At 41.7% G+C, this 21,784-nt stretch overlaps 1 protein-coding gene across 5 annotated transcripts in view; it reads left to right on the forward strand.

Annotated features, from left to right (window-relative positions):
* LOC144693814 (ephrin type-B receptor 3-like) overlaps positions 1 to 13,480 on the forward strand; it is a 109,591-nt gene extending 96,111 nt beyond the window's left edge. For 2 of the 5 annotated variants that reach the window (XM_078563861.1, XM_078563863.1), the window contains exons 14-16: positions 3,660 to 3,853; positions 10,250 to 10,405; positions 11,397 to 13,480. In XM_078563861.1, the coding sequence (XP_078419987.1) occupies positions 3,660 to 3,853; positions 10,250 to 10,405; positions 11,397 to 11,505 (459 nt within the window). In that variant the 3' untranslated portion in view covers positions 11,506 to 13,480. Of the gene's footprint in view, positions 1 to 3,659; positions 3,854 to 8,350; positions 8,452 to 10,249; positions 10,406 to 11,396 lie in introns of those variants that run through there. The other 3 variants (XM_078563864.1, XM_078563866.1, XM_078563865.1) reach the window with 2 other exon arrangements.
* The last annotated feature ends 8,304 nt before the right edge of the window (positions 13,481 to 21,784 follow it).

Here is a 21,784-nt window from a genome sequence, read left to right on the forward strand (position 1 = left end):
GTGTTGGGGGTGATATATTAGCGTGGATAGAGGATTGATTAACAGACAGAAAGCAGAGAGTTGACATAAATAGGACTTTTTCGAGTTGGCATACTGTGACTAGTGGAGTGCAATATCCCATCATTTAGATAATATGCTTCTTTTTTGTTCTCCCTGCCAAAATGGGCAATTTCGCATTTTCCCATATTATACTCCATTTGCCAAATCTTTGCCCACTCACTTAACCTATCTTTATCCCTTTGTAGCCTCCCTATGTCCTCGTCACAACTTACTTTCCTACCTATCTTTATATCATCAGTAAATTTAACAACCATATCTTCAATCCCTTCATCTAAATTATTTTTATAAATTGTAAGAAGTTGAAGCCTCAGCTCTGATACCTGTGGCACACCACTCGTTACATTTTGCCAACCAGAAAATGACCCATTTATGCGTAATATCTGTTTCCTGTTAGCTAGCCAACCTTCTATCCATGCTAATATGTTGCCCCTTCCACGATGAACATTTATTTTTTTTGCAATAATCTTATCAAATGCCTTCTGGAAATCTAAGTACAATATATCCACCAGCTCCGCTTTATCCACAGCATACGTTACTTCCTCAAAGAACTCCAATAAATTTGTTAAACTTGAGTTCCCTCTTACAAAACTATGTTGACTCTGCTCATTACCTTGAATTTATCTATCTGCCCTGCTATAACATCTGTAGTAATAGCATCTAACATTTTTCCTGTGACAGATGTTAAGCTAAGTGGCCTGTAATTTCCTGCTTTCTGTCTCCCTCCTTTTTTGAATAAAGGAGTGACCTTCCCTGAATCTAGGGAATTTTGGAAAATTAAAACTAAAGCATCAACTATCTCACTAGCCACTTCTTTTAAGACGCTAGATGAAGTCCATCAAGACCCAGGGACTTGTCAGCCTGCAGCTCCAACAATTTGCTTAGTACCTCTTCCCTGGTAATTGTAATTTTCCTGAGTTCCTCCTTTCTTTCCATTTCCTGATTTACAGCTATTTCTGGGATGTTACTTGTATCTTCTATAGTGAAGACTGATGGAAAATATGTGTTCAACTCATCTACAATCTCTTTATTTTCCATTATTAATTCCCCAGACTCACTTTCCATAGGTCTCTTACTATTCGTTTTAATATTTCTAGCTAGCCTTCTCTTGTACTCTAATTTCCCTTCCCTTATTAATCTTTTAGGCATAATCTACTGTTTTTTATATTCTGTCAAATCTTCTGACCTGCCACCCATTTTTGCGCAATTATATGCTTTTACTTTACGTTTGATACTATCTTTAATTTTTTTAATTTACCGCAGATGGCGGGTCCTCCCCTAGAATTTTTTCTTTTTCATTGGAATGTATCTATCCTATGTATTCTGAAATATTCCCTTAAATGTCTCCTACTGCATCTTTATTGGCCTATCTCTTAACCTAATTTGTCAGCTCACTTTAGCTAGCTCTGCTTTCATGCCCTCATAATTGCCCTTATTTAAGTTTAAAGTACTGGTCTTGGACTCCCTCTTCTCTCCCTCAAACTGAATGTAAAATCCAGTCATATTATGGCCACTACTGCCTAGGGGTGCCTTCACTATGAGGTTTTCAATTAATCCTATCTCGTTGCACAATGCCAGGTCTAGTATAGCCTGCTCTCTGGGTAGCTCCAGAATGTGCTGTTCTTAGGAACTATCCCAAAAATATTCTATGAAGTCCGCATTTACCCTACCTTTGCCCATCTGATGTTTCCAGTCTACATGTAGGTTAAAATCCCCCATGATAACACTGACAAGCTCCCATTATTTCTTCCTTTATATTCCATCCTATCGTGCGGTTACTGTTAGGGGGCCTGTACACCACTCCCACAAGTAACTTCTTACCTTTATCATTTTTCATCTTTACCCAGACCACTTTTACAAACTAGTTTCCTGAACTTAGGCCATCCCTCTCTATTGTGCTAATACCATCATTAATTGACAGAGCCTTCCTCCACCTTTCCTAGCTTCTTGTCCTTCAAATCTATATCATTCTGAAGCCACCTGTGCCTCTGAACTTAGTATCATCTGCAAACTTAGACATACAACTCTCTATACCTGCATCTAATATTATTCATTTGGTGAAAAGCTGAGGCCCTGTACACTTCCCTAGAGAACTCCACTTTTCATTTCCTGTCAATCAGAGAACTAAATTTTATCCCTACTCTTTGCCTCCCACTTTCCAGCCAACTATCATTGCATATCAATAAGCTACCTCAAAATTTCTTTAGGCATGCGTGGGGAGTGAGTGTTGCTGAAAAGGCCAACATTGCCCATTCTTCAGTTCCTTTGCGAAGATGATGGTCAGCTGCCTTCATGAACCACTGCAGTCATATAGTATAGGTGCATCCACAATGCTGTTAGGTAGGGAGTTCCTGGATTTTGACTCAGTGACAATGAAAAAATAGTGATATTTATTTATTAGTTCCAAGTCAGGATAGTATGTAACTTGAAGGGGAACTTGCAGGTGGTGGCGTTCACAAGCACCTGCTGCTCTTGTCCTTCTAGGTGGTAGAGGTCACAGATTTGGAGGGTACTGCCAATGAAGCCTTGGTGAGTTGCTGAAGTGCACCTTGTAGATGGCACACACTGCTGCAACTCTGTGTCAACGGTATTGGGAATGAATCTTTACAAAGGTGGCTGAGTGCCAGTCAATGGATCGGTTTGTCTTGAATGATGTTGAGCTTCTCGAGTGTTGTTGGAGTTGTAATTATTCAGGCAAGTGGAGAATATTCCATCACATTCCTGACTTGTGCCTTGTAGATGGTGGACAGCCATTGGAGAGTCAGGAGGTGAGTTATTCGTCACAGAATTCCCAGCCCCTGACCTGCTCTTGTAGCCATGGTATTTATATGGCTGGTGCAGTTAAGTTTCTAGTTAATGGTAACCTCCAGGATGTTGATAGTGGGGGATTCAGCGATGGTAATGCTATTGAATGTCAAAGGGAGGTGGTTAGATTCCCTCTAATTGGAGATGATCATTAAAATGTTACTCCCCACTTATTAGTCCAAGCCTGAATGCCGACCAGTTCTTGCTGCTTGCAGGCACGGGCTTCTTTATCATCTGTGGAGTTGTGATCGGAACTGACACTGTACAGTCATCAGCGAACAGTCCAACTTTCCACCTTAAGATGGAGGGAAGCACAAAGCAGCTGAAGATAGATGGGCCTAGGATGCTACCCTGAGGAACTTGAGCAGTGATGTTCCAATGCTCTCATTCTTGTTAATGATCTCTTGTGCAAAACCTTAACAAATGCTTTCTGAAAGTCCATGTAGACAGCATATATAAGCATTCCACTCTCCACTATGCTAGAAACCCTCCTCAGAAAATTCAACTAGATTAGTCAGAAGTGGCATAGTTTCACAAATCCATGTTGATTCAACTTGATCAGTTCAATCTGTCCAAGTGCTCAGGCACTATATGATGATGTTTTTCAGGAATTTTCCTACAATTGATGCTAAACCAACACCATTGTAGTTCCCTGGTTTCTGTCTGCCTTCCCACTCAAATAATAGAGTGACATTTGTGGTTTTTCATTCCAAAGACACTATTATAGAGTCTGGAGAGCTGTGGAAAATGAGCTTGGTATATTGCAGTCTTTTATAATGCTTTGGATTCCCTTGCAGGTTATCAATGCTGTGGAACAGGATTATCGTTTGCCCCCTCCAATGGACTGTCCAACTGCCCTACATCAATTGATGTTGGACTGCTGGGTGAAAGATCGTAACAACCGGCCAAAATTTGCCCAGATTGTAAACACACTGGACAAACTCATTCGGAATGCAGCTAGTTTGAAGGTCGTCTCCATTGCAAATCCAGGGTATGTCTCATTACAAGGTGGAAATTTTGTTTCCAAGGTCACACATAAATGTACCAGTAGCTTTTGATTTTGACTAATTTCCTACCTTTTTAATCATTATACTAGATAATGTAACCTTAGTTTATTCAAGTTATAAGGATGCCTTAAAAAAGACCTTCACCTGATGAAAGGACATTTAATTCACAAATAAAAATACTGACATTTTAAGTGATCAACTTCAATATCTTGATCTTGGCGCCTGCTGCTCAAGCATGGAGTATGCATAGGTCATGACCCTGGTTATCTAATGGCCTTTGGTATAATGCCTGTCATGTAAGATGACCTGTGGGACCACAAAAAATAATATGGACTCTTCAGCAAAAGGAGAGACACTGAGGATTTTCAAAATGGCTTGGATCTTTTCTTTCTGTCTGTGCATCTAGATCCTTACTGATGAGTGATAGGCAGGAAACAATAATGAAGTGATTTTCTTGGTTTTGAACTAAAGGTCATAAGGTCAGGTGACCCTTAATTGATAAGACAGATAAGAAACCTAGCTAAAGAATGTAGGAAGAATAGAAATGAAGGTGTATTAATTACATGAGTGGGTGCACAAAATTTTAAAAATGCTTATCAGCATGATGGGAATAAACAATGAGCCCTGGAAAGTTTTCAGTAGCTTTAGACAAGTTAATTAAATATATATATATATATATATATAAGTCTAAGGAGATTATTAGATGAAGTCTGCTTCTAGTCACAGAGATGAAGCCTTCAACTCAAAAGAAAATCTCCAATTCTACCTGAATCACTTGTCAAAACTTAAATTAAACTTTCATGGCAGAATGATTAAGGATTTTTGAGGAGTATAAAATAATTAATTTCACTGTCATGAAGCACTGAGGATTTTTTTTAAAACCCCTTTACTGTGCATAAATTAGAATGAATGAGGGGGGTCATGAAAGATATGAGAGCTCACATTGATGACAAGACGACACAAGCCTACAGATAAAACTAATGAGTCAGGCTTCAGGACTGACTTGCTCAAATTTGGTACAAGAAGAAAATTTGGTTGACACAGCACTGTAAAATCCGGTCAGGTGGACAGTTGACATGTTCTGTTTTTTCAGTGTTTGGAGTCTACAACAAAATAATGATTTTTTGCTACCACGTAGCCATGATCAGCTATTTCTTTGATCAGAAAATGATATAGCGAGGCCATTCAGCTCATTGACTCTTTGCTGGTTCTTTGAAAGAGCTATCTAAATTACTTCCACTCCACTGCTATTTCCCCTCCAGCATTATCCAGTTTCCTTTTGAAAGTTAGAATTGAATCTACTTCCACTTCCCTTTCTAACAGTGCATTTCAGATCATAACAACTCGCTTCATAAATATTTTTCTCCTTATGTTACCGCTGGAGTTTTAGGAATCACCTTAAGTCTTTGCCCTCTGGTTATTGAGCCTTTTACCACTGGTAACCCTTTCTCTTTACTTACTTTATCAAAGCTATTCACCATTTTGAACACCACTATCAAATCTCCCCTTAACTTTCTCTGCTCTAAGTAGAACAACAGTTCTCCAGCTGGTGTCTAACCAATGTCTTATAAAGGATTAGTATAACCATTTTGCTTATGTACCTATGCCTCAAACTATAAAGTCAAAGTTCCCATATACGTTTTCAACAGCCTCCTCAATTTGTCCTTCCACCGCCAAAGATTTGTGTGCATAAGCATGCTGTTCTCTCTTTTCCTGCACTCCTTAAGTTTGTATTGCCTGTCTTCATTCTTCCTATCAAAATGAATCATATTTCTCTGCATTTAATTTCACCAGCTAACCCGTCTACCCACCTATGTAACTAATGCAACTTTGTTTGTATTCTTTCATTCATTTGTAAGTGCAGTATTTTAAAGCAAATTTAATAAAGTTCAGACATAAATCACTTGCATTAATTAAAAGCAAAATACTGCGAACGCTGGAGATCTGAAATAAAAACAGAAAGTGCTGAAAAAACTCAGCAGGTCTGGCAACATCTGTGGAGAGAGAAACAGTTAATATTTTGAGTCCAGTATGACTCTTCTTCGGAACTCTAGTTAAGTATTAACAAATTGTGCTCGGAGCTTACTAGATTACTCAGTGTGTAAATGAATCATGCAAGGTAATACTGAGTTGTGCAGAAAAAGATTATCCCGGCATAGAAAGTGGTTCATGCAACACTTGTTTTTTGGGTGCTACCCAGAATAAAGTCCCAATATGGTGGGAAGGAAATGTGTGCAGATTTCCACGCAGAGGTGCGCCATTCACCCTAATGGGTAAGGGCTAAAAGCAGGCAGTCTTTACCCACACCTGTATATTTGTGTGCACTCCTCATTTTGGGAGGAGGAGCTTGGCGAATTTCTTATTTCATTGTCTGCTAATTTTCAGCAGCTATTTCTCTTAGGTTTTTAAGCCCAATTTTTAAAGCTCCTTTGTGTATGTAATTAAAGGGCCTAACACCTATTGAAGTGCCCTCACCAAGTTTGGTTTGCCTTGAGGCAGCCTGCGCCATTGTGGGTTGCATTTACGGAGACAGCTCAAGGAGCTGCCTGCATCAAAGGAGGTAAGTAACTTAAATGAACGTGGAGCCGCAAAAGAGCATGGGTGCGCCAATAGCTTCACAACAAAGGACTAGTTCACCACTCCACTAGAGCACCATCCCCCATCTCTGTTGCTCCTTCCTCATTGTCAGCTATTGCATCGATGCCCTACTGATCTCAGGCCCTGATCCCAGTTCTCATCTCCAATATCAGCCTTGATCCCCAATCCCCAACACTGGCTTGGAGCCCTGACCAAAGCACCCCCTAACCCCCAACTTAGGCTCCAATTCCCAACTCAGGTTCCAATCCCTGACCCCCTACATACCATTTGTCTGAGGGCTGCTGTGACACTAGTAGCACCCCAAGCTTCTTGCCTGGCAGGCAGTTCACACTTCGCCAGGAACATTGAAAACTCCAGTATTCAGGCTGGAGGATGGGAGGGCGCAAACTAAATTCCTCATGCACACAAAGCTGGGCACAGGCTATTTCTAGATCTTCATGTCAAATCCTGAGCCTGCTGAGTTAACTGATGCCGGGTATAGAGGAACAGCTAGTAGCAGCTACTGCGGTTAACGCTGATCACAGTTTTTGCTCTAAAGCTTAAGTGTTTCTTTGTATAGATGTTGGGTGAGAATGATGGTGGATTTGGCTATGATTCCCTCCCATCAATGAATTATCTGCTGGAATTCACTGTCTAAGTTCATATGGTAGTATAGTCATCTTGATGATTTACTAGGGGCTTGCGAATGCCAATGGAACTTTAATCAGCAATTATTAGGAAAGTAGGCAAAATTGGGTGGATGGGGTGGAAAAGATGATTCTTAGATCCTGCCTAGTACTTGTTTGCTTATTCAAGAATGAAAGATTGAAGACATCTGTTCTTTTCTCTCCACCCTCTTTGTGTATAAGCAAAAAAGATGTACCAAATTACATTCATATGATCCTAATTTTGATCTATGCACTGCTGGAGGTGAAAGTGAATGAAACACATGCGCTGAATGGCCATTTCAGCTTTAGCATATGTAAGGAATGATATGTAGAGTGCCTATCAGGCATTATTTTCCTAATTTTCAAAGTTTAAGGGGAAAAAAATGAAAAAGCAACTTAAGAGGATTTGTGCTCTGAAAGAGACTGGGACATTTTTCTTTATTCCTTCAACTAAGGGCAAATGAGACCTGCCTTTGAGAAAGTACTACATGCCCCTGCATGGTGGTGCAGAGAAACAGATCCTCTAATTATTTTCTTTAAGTAACAGTACATCTACCACAACCTTGACTCATTCCATACCTCTATCCTGGCTCTAATGCTCAGCTGTCAATGATATGGTCCGCAGTCCCAAATATCCAAAGGGGCTAATACATTTTGTGCTTTTAATCATGTATGTATCATAAATGTCATCATTAGTTAACAGATTAATTCCAATATTGGCCCATGTGACAGGATGGGTCATTAACTAGGGCTGTCTAATCATGCCTGCTTGATCTGTTTCCTCAAAAATTCTCATCCATTTCCTGTATGGTCTGTTTTACATTATCTTTGAATCTTTCTGTGGATTCCTTGGTAGGAACTTTTTGGCAATTGGCACTCATAAAACACTTTATATGTCCAAAGCAAACTAACCTTTGTATAGTATTCAACTAAACTGTGCCTCAAATTCTTTCCTGATGTCCTCACTGCTAATTGTTCTCACTCTATTTAACTGTAGTTTTTTATTGAACTATCTTCTTCAGGTTTCAGTGCATGTCATATATATACTTCATATGCATATAGTCTGGCTAAACTATGTACTATAGGCATAAATGCTACAGCTGTATTTTCATGTATTGCACCTAGAAGCACGGAATTTATATACTTTAATATGTTTAATACAAAGAAACCAACTAATGTCTTATTGTTTTGTTATGAAGGAAACCTAATACGGTGATTTTGGTTCCCTATGTAAAGGATCAGACACCTAGGGCTGGATTTCACAGACAGCAGTGAAGCAACAGCACTCACCACTGACCTTGAAGAAGGCTGCCCACAAAGGTTTAGCAATCTCTGAGGTGTGGATTTCACTTCTCCTGACGTCAGTTTCAATCTGACACCAAAGTCACGGGGTGGGATTTTCTGGTCCCGCCTGTCGCGGGAATCGTCACGGGCAGGACAGAAAATTTGACGGACCAGCAAAAGTTCCATTGACTTCGGTTGGGAATTTCCGGTCCCGCGGTGGGCGGGACTGGAAAATCCCGCCCACAGTGATCTCCAGGTATCCAACAGCAGTAATGTCATCAAGCAGGGCAAGTAACTAATCGCCACATGGACTGCAGCAGTTCAAGAAGGCGGCTCACCGCCACCTTCTCAAGGGTAATTCAGGATGGGCAATACATGCTGGCCTTGCCACCTACACCCATGAATGATTTTTTTAAAAATTGACGTATTCAAACAATAAAACAATTAAGACAGCAAATAAGAAAGTAACAACCAGTGACTCCCTTCACTTTTAATTTGAATTTTATGAGTAACAAATATAAGATTGGGGTATACAAGCAGGATTAAAGTAAAAGCTAAAACATCATAAACAAATTTAACAATATATATTACTTAAAAATATACAGGATATTTTTATCATAATGGAGAAATTTGACATTCAATAAATATGAAAGTACTGTTTCAGGGCCAATGAGGCTGTTGAGCAGTATTTATGAACCAGTATGCCTTTAAAAATCAGTTACACCTCATTAAACAGGGTAATTTTTTCAAAAGTCTTTACAGCAAGACAAATAGCTTAACATTGGAAGTTCATGTCAGTCAATGATTTCTAATTGACTGCATCTTGGGGGACCTTAACAGTGCACCACTTGAAGAAGGGTAGAATCACTGACAGCAACTTTTGGATTTCAGCATTTAACTGTGCATATGTAGACTCCAGAAGTTGCTGTCAGTTTCAGAGGGGTAATGGCAGTGAATGCTGACAGTTTTGCCATCATCGTTACCACTGCAAAATCCAGCCATAGTAAAGAATAAAACAAAATTCTCTAAAACTGCACAACTAGAACTTCAGCAGAGAAGTATTACAAAGGACTTCTAGCTGTTGGCAAGCTTTTTGTATTGCATAACATTGTCACTGTAACACAGACAGCTCCAGAATAAACTGTGCCAGAGTATACAGAGTAGTCAACACAGAAATTCTTCTCCCCGGGGCAGGTTACAACATAAACATGATGCTGGAAAATTCCATTTACCATCTGGTCAGGATTTGAATACTTTCATCACTGAACAATAAGAAACATAAAAATAAAATGCTCTGTTTCTCCCTTCATTTCTTCTGTCTTAACTTCACCAGTTTCACTTCTTTGAGGTTTGTTTCAATTTTTCCATCTCACTCATCATTGATGTTGAAGAATTATTTTGTTCCTTTCTGGTATTTCGTCCAGTTAAAATTCAACACATAGTTCAAGGTGAACAAGAGACATATATAAACAAGTCTTTTTAGTCAAGGGGCAAGTAACTTGTAATTGTAATTTGAATACCACTTCAGAGTGAGGACCCTGCAAACAAAAAAAAACTTGAAGTAACATTGACACATTAGCTTTATAGTTACATGGGCAATGCAGATGTTAACAGGAAACATCAGTAGCAGTTGATGTTAGCACTTTCACCACGTTGCATCTTGAAGCAGTATAGACATGCTCAGTCGATTATCAATGGTCAGAACTGAACCGCTATGAGAAGTAATGTAAACAGGGCAGCTGTGATCCTTATCAAGCTCAGTACCTGAAGTGACTTGTTTCAGACTCACTCTGGATACTGATGTAAGCAGGGCTTTAGGTGTGGACTGATTTTGTCTTATCTTCCCCACAGTCCTTCCCAGCCTCTTTTGGACCGTACTGTTCCTGACTACACCACATTCACCACAGTGGGAGACTGGCTAGATGCAATTAAAATGGGTCGGTACAAGGAGAATTTTATTAATGCTGGGTTCACCTCTTTCGACTTGGTTGCTCAGATGACAGCAGAGTAAGTATTTACCCTCATCACTTTCTCTAGCCTGTTCATGAAATTTGTTATGAACTAAGGCTGAGACAAAAACATGCACAACTGGAGCAGCCATTTTAATCAAGATTTGCTTTATACATAAAGTGCAGACTATGTCCCTAGAATACCAAGTGGAAGTTATATTAAAAATATTTTTCTCATGAGATGTGAGCGTTGTTGGCAAGGCCAGCATTTGATGCCCACCCCTAAGTGCCCTTGAGACGGTAGTGGTGAGCCACCTTCTTGAACCGCTGCAATCCATTTGGTGTAGGTACACCCACTGTGCTGTTAGGAAGGGAGTTCCAGGTTATTGACCCGGCAACAGTGAAGGAAGTTTCAAGTCAGGATGATGTGTGACTTGAAGGGGAACTGGCTTCATGCTTGAGTTTTAGGATATCAAATACTTACAAGTATTTTTCCATCATTGGGACCAAATAATTACATGTATTTTTTTTTCTTCATTAGGCCATAGAATTTATTTGTAGATCAGGAATATTACGCATAGTATTAATAAGTGAGAAGCTGGGATTGAGAGATATCAAAAAGGACTTTTTCCAATTCCAAAAAGAAATTCTAACTCCCCAGTGTTCATTGGACATATGTCAATAAACTAGCTGGGATGCATTTAAAGGCTATATTGTGTAATCCTAGTTATATTTTTTTTAGTTAAAAAAATAAATAATTCAAAAGTATTATACTTAATAGAAAAACCTTAGAAGGTGAAGATTAGAAGGTGAAGAGAAGTACCAAAAAGAAATGTCATAAACCAAAGTCAGTAATTAGGATATTTGTGAAACATTGCCTTTAAATTCCTCATACATTTTGGAAAATGAACTTTTCATGGCTTTGGAGGCAAAAAGAACATTCTGAGGACACCAGTATTGAATTATTAAACATATTTTGTATTTTGTTATTGGAAGACAATCAAAATAACTTGCCAAAGAAAATGTAACAAATGTACATTCTGTTGCAGGGACTTGCTGAGGATAGGAGTAACGTTGGCTGGGCACCAGAAGAAGATTCTCGGCAGCATTCAGGACATGAGGTTACAGATGAACCAGACGCTTCCAGTGCAGGTCTGACAGCAAGAGACTCTGGAACTGATTAAGTTTGAAGTCAAGTAGAATAATTGCGTGCAGTGCCTGGCTTCCAGTTTTTCCTGTGTGGAGCACCTAGAACTATTATTTCAAGTCAACCCTCAGTTCAAGGATAATTGTAGCATGAATTGAAAAATGTCTGAAAGGGCTCCAAAAAGGAATGCAGTCTGAAAATAGTTATATCTTCTGGGCAATTGGTTTGTTTCATGGAATCTTACTCCTATTGCATCAAACCTGTGACAATATCAAAGACTATCAAGAGTTGCCACAGGAGACAAGATCTGCCCAGAAGCCAGTATACATTAAGTCTTCATATTGAAGATGTATTATTTAAAATCGAAGTGTCAAGATGCCACATGAAATATTGGATCACAGGTTTGAAACTCATCTTGTGTGTTGCATTCCTTCAGAGCACCATCTATGAAAAAAAAAACAAAAAATTTGAATAATTCTGTATATAGCGTGGCAACCTTGTAACTAGACTCTGAGTTTGTCCCTAATTCTCAGCTTGCAATAAAACCAGATTGGAATAGCTAAACAGGAATGCCTTCAAGGTGTGCTTACACCTTTTGGTTCAAAATGACCTTTCTTCACAACTTGTGTGGCACTTGAGCATTGAATACTGGCATCAAGATAATTATATCTTGAGAGGGAAGTGAAAGTAAACATGACCAGCTATCATGCATATAAGATTTCACTCGAAGTTTCCAGGTGTTCTTATAATTTATGGTTACTGGATGTATTGGCTCTACCTGTGCACTGGCAAGTGAAGGAAATGCTGTGCCAAGAATAGTATGAAACAGCTCTTACAGTGTTCAATCAAGTAACACCTGGGTAAAGATGGATGACAGGAGCCTCAACAATGAACTGATTCTGACTGATTCAAAACTGCTGTAATGCAGGACAGAGTCTTTCTTCTGGACTTTATTATTGGGATTTCTTTGGTTTCCATCTGAAATTTATGAAGTTGTCACCTATGGGAGAAGAGTTGGACAGAACTTTCGGAATGGTAGAAGCAGAGACTAAACCACCAAAATGATTTAGAACCTTTAACTGTGAGAGCTGGCAAGAAAAATGAGTGACTGTACATGACTGAAGAAACTTCATGGCCATCTGTTTAATCAAGTGCTGTTAAATTTTGTTGTCATTGCCAAAAGACAGGAAATTTTATTTTTTCTAAAGAACAGATAAAACCTTTGTAAACAATTGAGTGCAGAGAGTCTGTAATTGTGGAACAAAATATGGAAAAGGCAATAAGCATTTTTAATTTAGGTTGTATTCTTAGTACATCATTCTTAGTTCATCCACAAACCTCCCCTTACTCAATATTCCAAGAAAATATGGCAGAGGAGACTGTACATTTGTACATACTATTAGATATTTTCCTTTGTTAATGTGTGGGCTTTAAACAATAAATACAGACCATGTATATTTTGCCACTCTAAATGGCATATGCCTGTATTGTACATAGACAAGGCAAAATGTGCAGAATGCAACAGTTAACTTTTGATGTTCTGCAATCCTAAATCACAAAAGTAGACCTTTAATCCCAAATTGTTCTGTAAGATAACACGATGTTGTAAAAAATAATTTCAAACTATTTGTTGTGATAGGTTATTCAGTAGTCGTTCACGGTGTCTGCATGACATCTGTGACCAAGATAATACATTTGGTTATGTTGCTGTGAATTTGGTGCAAGCTTTAATAACCTGGCCCACCATTTCCTCTCAAGTAATCTTTCCACTTAGTATTTCTGTAATAGCCTTACAGTGGCTAATCTTTTGTAGAAAGACCTAATGGCTGTCTTCCAGTCACTTTGGAAAACATACCTGTATAGTATTTTGCAAACTTTTTAAAATATTGAGATGTATTTAATGGTGAAAAATGATGCATTCTTGCATTTGTAGAAATATTTTTAAAAAAAACTTTTGCAATTAAATTATTTAAGAAGTTTATGGTATTTCTTTGTGCCTGTTTCTTTTGTTTTGTGCATCAAACTCAATGCCATTGCCAGCGTTTGGCAATTGGTAATGCAATGTTTTATAGTAGTGATTCATTACAACAATCTGTAGGAGACACCCTTAGTTGAGAGTGGAGTTTGTTTTTGAAGAAGACTTTCTTGGCAATGCAGCCTATTTTATACATAAAAACGAGTCATAGTGACCTGAAGTAGAAATGTAATGAAGTAAAATGACAAAAAAAGAACTTTTCTAATGAAAAATAAAGTTTATTATTAAAGCTTAAATTTCAAATTCTTCTATTTGATACAAGTCAACTAGGAATCTAGTATTACTATTTTAAGACTGTTAGTTGATTGACAAATACATGTGACAATTTGAGGATGTCACTCAATTTGAGGACAGTTTTCACAATGCCATGATGAATACTAACAACGAATCTTCAGTCTTATTTGTGAGTGGATTATACTCATTCAAGTTGTTAAGTATATACTGCAGAATGCTCAAATCGCTGATCTTTTGAAGTAAAGCATTACTCCTCCCAAATGGCTGCATACTTTCTTGAAACTTCCTCTAGTATTTGGAATAGCATAGTCTATTTTGTATATTTCTTTATTACCACCCCCTGTCTACTGACTGGTCAACAGGAGGTGTTACTGCTGTCATCCTGGAAGCCAAGTTCAACCAACTGCAGAGAAATGGAATGCTCCAATATAATTAGGAACCCTTGCAGCTTCAGCCTGTAACTGGTAAAACTAATCACAATTGAAGTTGATGGATTCAAGTATCCTGTGATCTTTACGTTGTGAAACTACTTTCTTACCAGCACCTTGTTGAGTCCTCTGTTTCTTGGAGAAATTATTCTCATTTGTACAATGGCCTTCATGTCATCCTCGATTCATAATTTTCTTTTACTTGATGAAAGTAGTTTGGATTAAGCCTGCATATTTAGTGGCTATTATGTTGATGCCAAATATTCTGACAATTTGATGGAATAGCTGGATTTAATTTCAATATATGTTGCTTTAAGATTTTTTTTCACCGAGAGGTTTCATTGCTGTGTTCAGCGTGAAGTGATTTTATTTCAATGACCTAGTTTTCCACATGACAGTCTATGGTACTAAGTTAATGCTGCAATTTTCAAACTCAGATCCAACAAAAGCAACTAACAGTGCATTTGAACTCATTTTCCGAAAGGGTGATTTTTACTAGTAAGTGGCTCTCAGGTCTGCTTAATTCACACATAACCCTATAATTCCAGCTAACGGATAGAGACTGTTTAAGATGGAATAGCTGCTTGTATTTAAGTTTTGGCAGAGTTACCCCAAATAGTCAAATATTTAGGGTAAGTTCTGCTCTTTGTCTTAATGTGAAAATGTGTTTCATTTGTTTCTTCAACTTTGCTGACAGGAAACTGAATTTAATACTCTGGAATGTTCGATGTTGCACTTAGAGTTCTGACCCTGCAAATGTAGAGTGAGGCGAAGACAGTTCATATTCTTATGCTCAAGGAAATTTTAGAGGCAGCTGGAGTCCATAAATTTTTATGGCTTAATACCATGGTACATATTTCATCTTCATTGCTCACGTCACTTTTATGGAAGCTGGTCTCTTTTTTCACTTCAGAATTGATGTTTATTAAACTCTTGTTACAGAGCTGAATTTTAAATGGACCATTAAATGGGTAGTTAGCATTGAACAATTCAACTGACAAGAAGGTACAAGGCATAGAGACCTTGGTATAACATGGTGGACTAGAGAGCTTTCTTTTCAGGGTTGGGAGACAGGGCCTTGGTTTAACATTGCATCTGAAGGAAACAGCCCTCCAACAAACAACTTAGGGTCGAATCATTCCAGATTTGTACTAAGTGCGGTAGCGGGCAGGAAAAAGGACATTTTGCCCGCTAGCCATAACGGTGGCTTTTCACGTCACATTGTCCCCTTCCTGGCGTGACCCACCTCAGTAATAATTCATTTTCGGGAAAGGTGCCGGATTGTTGGTGGGGCAACCTCTGATTCATCTGCCCCACTGTCACCTCAGGCCTTCAGTAATCTGGGTGCCATATGTAAAGGTCGCTCCTGCATAGAGCTAGCACTCTTCAAGGAACAGGAAGCTGCTGAGAACTGATGGCTGCCAAAGGGACGAAATATGCTGCCCCCCAGGTTTAGCGATGCCACCCTCGGTCGCCTGCTGGACGCAGTGGAGGCTTGCCATGATGTCCTCTAGGCAAAGCAAGCAAGATCACCAATCCAGCATGGGAGGCAGTGGTCAGTGCCAATGCCCTACAAAAGAGGACAGCCAATCAGTGCAGAAAGAGGATGAATGGTCTCATCCATTGCGCTATGGTAAGCCACTCTTCTCATCACCCTCAACTCACACTCACAAACCCATCACACATCCACAGAGATCTCACACCTCAAGGAACAACAACACTAAATTTCACATACACCCACACATCTTCATCAGGCTCATATCCTCTGGAGCTCGCATTCTCATCCCATCCATGGCTCTGCCCACCATACAAACACTCCACGCAGTGCCATGTGTCCTACTCACACTCTCTCCAACTGTTTTCATGAAGAAGCTGGCTCACATCAGCAGGAAGAGGTCCCAGACCAGGGGGTGGAGTGGCCCACATTAGACCCCTCACTTTGCGGAGTGTGCCATCGCGCTGACTGAGGAAGACATGGACTGTGCCTGCACAACGGTGAGGTCAGCAGTGAACATCCACATGAGGATCCTGCATCACATCATCCCTCTTTCAAGGCAACTGTGAGTGCTCTCTCCTTTTGACTCTGCTGCCATGCACTGATCATCTCTACTTTGGTTCACAGGGAGTTCTGTCAAGCGACCAACACCCTCAGTCCCTCAGCTTCATCCACATCCTCACCTCCAGCGCAGACGACACCTCCTTCATTGAAGGGCTGGAAATAAGCAGCCTGGAAGACCCGTCACAGTGCTTACCCACACCCTCCACCACCATAGAGACACACGCCTCTGATTTAGAGCAGGTTCGGGTTCACAATCTGGTAGTCACCACATGGACTCATGTCCGCAGCAGGAGGAGGCAGGTTCAGCTGAACTCCCCGATACTTGGAGAACTACTGGGGAAGAGGCATCTGTGTGCTCCAAGTCAGATGACGAGCCTCGGGATTTGGCTTTCCAACTCATTGTGGAAAGTCAGCAGAAGGCGGGGAAACATCACGCAGAGTTGTTAGGTGCAACTCAGCAGAGTGGCACGCGAGTTGGAGGAGTGCATCTGCCTGCTCTCTGATGAAGTGGTGCCCACAAGTGTACGTATGGAGGTCTCCATGGGGAGGATGGCGGATGCCATAGAGATCCTGGTCCAGCAGAACGCGAAGATGCACGCAGATCTGCACTCCATCGCGGTAGCCATGGGCAAGTTCCTGCAGTGGCAACGCGAGAGGGAAACAGTGCACCTTCCCCTCAAGGAGTCAGGGCAGGGCCCTCGGGCACCTGAAGGGAGAAGAGCAGCAGTTGGACATCCCTGGGTCACCGACTCATGAATAGTAGAGGCTTTTCTCTCCCTCCAAGTCCCCCTTGCCTGTGATTCCCTCAACCTCATCCTCTGTCACCGCAGAGGGAGCATCTGGCCCACAGGAGGACAGCCAAAGCTAGCCAGGGCCCTCAAGGCCTCAGCTCTCCAGAGGACCCACACATAAGTCATCAGAGGCAACAGGACCAACCATTGCATAGGCTGTCTCCACCCCTGCTACGGATGTCAGGGCAGCACCTAGAAGAAGTGGTAGGCCTAGAAAAGTTAATAACTTCTGATCACAAGTGGTTGCATGGATGAACACATTTTGTCACTTTATAATCAAAAGTATATTCACTTTCACTGAATACCGTATAATGGTGTCTTTCAGCTTCATTGACAGGGTTCGCGAGTCTGCCCTTGATTCCCCCCACCACTGGCAGTTCAAGCACAGGTAGCCAGGCCACAAGTGACTCTCGGAGGAGAAGAGTGTGTGTTTGGCAGGGCCTTTCAGGGCCTTCTGCAAGCACTCCCCATGCATGCTGAGCCTTCCTCCATCACACTCACCTCAATGTCCCGAGCATTTTCAGTGCTGCCTGCTGGGATTCTCTGTCAGTCGTCCATCTGAGCTGCATTTCCACCCACCCACTGATCACACTCCCATGCAGCACCTGTACCCGTCTAACATGAGGCTTCCCTCACTTTCAAATTCAGAAGGTTGGTTGTTGTAAGGTCTGTTTTCAGCTCCCCTGTCCTTTCCCCTCCCCCAGTCACCCAAGTCCTTTGCCCCATCACTGTCGACCCCCCTGGCATCACCTTCCACCTCCCCACCATCATCTACCAGTCAGAACCCTTTTTCCAGTTTGTCCAGGTGAATGTGCACAAACCCAATCTTCCTGAGAATCCCCATCTTCATCCATATTGAACTCCCCGATCTCTCCCTTCCCACACCCAGTGTCCATGTCTGCCTCTGAATCCCCACCAACCATCCTCGCCATTCCGTCTACTGCTAGCGACGCACTCTCATCCTCCCAACATACCGGCTCACTCTGCCCTCATATTCACCATCCTCTCCTATCAAGCCCACCCTCAGTTCACTCCCCTCAGTCATCAACTCCACAGGCCCTCTCCATGCACATTTCCCTGGACATTCCCCTACCCCTTACGCCCTCCTTCATCCTTACTCCCTTCCCCACCCTTACTCCCTCCTCCCCCGAGACTCCTTCCTCCCCCTGAACTCCTTCCACCTTTGGAACTTCTTCCTCCCCCTGGACTTCTTTCCACCTCCGTACTCCTTCCAACCCCCAAACTCCTTCCTTCCCCCGAACTCCTTCCCTTACAACTTCCTCCCCCCTTACACCTACCTCCCCAATTGCCACATTCTCCCCTGTTACACCTTCCTTCTCCGTACTCACTCCCCCATAACCTCAACGCCCCCCCCCCCCCACCTCACACCTTTGTTCCCCATCCCCAACACCTTAGTTCCCCCCCCTTCCCCACCTAACCCCCCAGTACACCTTCCTCTCCCAGTCAAACCTAGAACTTCCTCTCCCACCATCCCGGTACACCTTCCTCTTCCACATACAACTAGACCTTCCTCTCCCCCCGTCGACAATCATCTGAAGCAGCCCATGGCCAAGACCCTGTTGTCCTGAAGCAGACACCAGACATCAACGGAGACCTTGCACCTTCCATGAGCTGCTTCATGGCAGAGCCATGTCCATGAAAATCCACCCAGCATGTGATGCACGTGTTCTTCCAGGGTCCGGTAGCTGTAGGGCTCCAGCATCTTCTGTTGCTCAGATGTCCGCAATGTGAGGAAGGCCCCAACGGTAAGTCCCGACTTCTGCACGTCACACTTGTCCAGATGTGCTGTAGGCCTGCATGTTTTCTTGCCGACATGGGTAGTAAATTTGACGTGGTGGGTGATTCTGATGAGCAGGGCTTATAATTATATGGAGATGTATTAAGATGACGTTCCCGACATGTGGCAGCAGGAAACGTGGCCCGCCATTGATGGGTAGAGCGGACGATCGCAAACTGGTTTCACGGTGGTGTGAAGCTGATTTTTGGCCTTCCCGTAATATTGTCCGCTCACGCCCACCGTGACACCCAATGCCAGCGGGGGTGGAAAATTCTGGCCGTAGTCTCTATTGTACTTCAGGGACAAGCCTGGATTATGTGCTCATGATCTGTCGGCCAGGATTTTCCCCTCGGCAATTTGGGGGCGGGGCCCGCTCGCCAAGGGGAAAATGACCCAGTCCATTTAAATCTTCAGGAAGGCGGGTAACAGCGAAATCAGCTGTCCGCCCGCAGACTTGTCAATGGCCAATTAAGGTCATTGACAGGCTAATTAACCTTGTTAAAGACCTGCCCATCCAAGCTTAAGGTTGGTGGGCAGGCCAGGAGCCCCAGCGGGCTCCAGATTATTAATGAAACTTCATCCACTGGCGGGATGAAGTTTCATGTCTGTTTTTTAAAAATTTAATAAACTTTATGTGTTTCTTATTAACATGTCCCATCTCGTGCGACATTGTCACATGAGGGGGACATGTTAATAATTTTAATATTTCTCTATTTTTTGACTTCTTACCTGTCAGTAAACTCACTGAGACAGCACTTTGCCTCAGGGAGCAGTGCACTCTTACGCTCGCTTGCGCAAAAGAGCGCACTTTGACAGATGGGGAATTCCTCCAACCCCCGCACAGGAAGCGCATAGCACTTCCTGTTGGGCAGGCCGTTGGGCGGGCCTTAATTGGCCCGCCCACTCAAAATGGTGGCGGGGGTCAGCTGTCCACCAGCCACCGAGTCGGTGGGGCCCGCACGCCCACCAAGGGCAAAATCCTGCCCGTAGTAAGTCTGATTCAGAGGCAAGTATGCTATCAGCTGGGCCAAACAACAATAGCACTGAGCCTTTTACATCTGGATCCTGAACATGAGCTAGTATGCTGTCCAGGTTGCGTCAGGGAAGTCTCAGATACCTACTTTGAACATTGCACCACCAATTACCAATTTACCCAAAACTATCACGTCAGCTTAATGACTATAATGGCTTCTTCAGTGTTTACGATACAATGACTTTATTTGAACACCAGCACATTAAAGAATGGAAAGGTATTGCACTCCATAAATGTGTAAGTGCTCTGACAGTACACCTCAAACTCGCACACCGAGTTGCATGCCTCCTTGGAAACATCTGAAGATATGCTTCTACCTTGACTTTTTCAAGGAAGATCAATTGGAAATTGGCTTCAGGATTGGGCTAACCTTCTGTAAAAGCCTTCAAAAATACTACAGAACAGACACAAAGCACTTTTGGCTCTATATAGCGTGTCTTATTGAGTTGATTTTTGGTGTCTTGAAACAATGTCTAAGCTGCTTAAATTACTTGTGCGCAGCATAGCAATGTAGAATATCAGGAAATGCTGGCAGACTAACAGTGTTGTGTTGCATGTTTCACAAGTTCACAATTGACTGACCTCTGCGCTTGGACTTCTAAGAACAACAAAAAATTATGGAGAGGGGAATAATGAAAAAATACAGAAGCCACTTCCAGTAGAGACACTAGATTGATGTAAAGGCTGTGGTCCTTCAATAGGAGAGGGCAAAAGATGAGTTACACCATGAGGGCATATAGTACACCTTACTGTGTACACGTATTTTGTAAGGAATATTGAACCCAACAGTAACCCTCACAAAATGTTTACACCCAAAATATTTCAGCATCCTTCATTTGACAATTTCTTACATTGAGCACAAAGGATTAAAAAGTGCCTTCGTGCAAACCTTGAGTGCCTGGCTTCTGTGCTAATTTTGTTTATTACAGTGCTTCTATGATGTGATTGGCAAGGGAGATGGAAGGGTCTTGATAATTGTTGTGGCATAGCCGATGGTAAAATCCGAGCTGCTGAAATCCCAAAGGGAAACTTGAAACAACGCCACAACTGTTTTGCAATTTGTATAAATTTCAAGATGCGTGCCTTGAATTCAATAGTAATAAGACAACCAAGTCTTATAGGTTTTTTACTAAACTAAATTAAACCTTTATTAATAGAAGAAATGATTTTAAGCAAATACATAGATCTACAAATTACCATTATGATAACTTCTAAATCTCCTAGGTAATATAACTCCCAGTTACACTTTCATCAAGGCAACAGTAAGACACATAGATTTTAAAAGACCCAGGCAAAGTAACACATAATATCCAGAACAGTCAAATTCAAAGTGAGATTTTCTCAGCTTCAGTTCTTTGTAGACAGCAGCTTGAGGCTTAGATGCTGTAGACTTTTCACACTTGTGTTACTTCTTAGAATGCCTGCCCTTACACACAACCTTCTCTCCTTTAAAGATATTTTCCTCTTTGAATGCAAATTCTCATTGTTTCACTATGCGCAGAATTTTGCCCTTGATGGGCAGGCGGGCCCCACCAGCTCGGCGGCGGGCGGGCAGTTGATTGCCGCCGCCGAAACGGGCCCTGCCACCATTTTAAGTGGACGGGCCAATTTAGGCCCACCCGGCGGGCCGCCCGACAGGAAGCGCTATCCACTTCCTGTGCGGGGGGGAGGGATTCCCCAACTGTCAGAGTGCGTTCTTTCGCGCATGCGTGAGAAAGAGAGCGCATCTCCCTGAAGCAAAGTGCTGCCTCAGAGAGATCGCTGAAAGGCTGGCAAAAATAAAAAATAGAACAATAAAAAATTTATTAACATGTCCCCCTCATGTGAAAATGTCACATGAGATGGAAAATGGAAATGAAATAAACAAAAACTTTATTAAACTTTTTTAAAACCGCTATCAAACCTCAACCCA

The sequence above is a fragment of the Cetorhinus maximus genome, chromosome 19 (genome assembly GCF_964194155.1).
Source record: "Cetorhinus maximus chromosome 19, sCetMax3.hap1.1, whole genome shotgun sequence".
Lineage (NCBI taxonomy): Eukaryota > Metazoa > Chordata > Chondrichthyes > Lamniformes > Cetorhinidae > Cetorhinus > Cetorhinus maximus.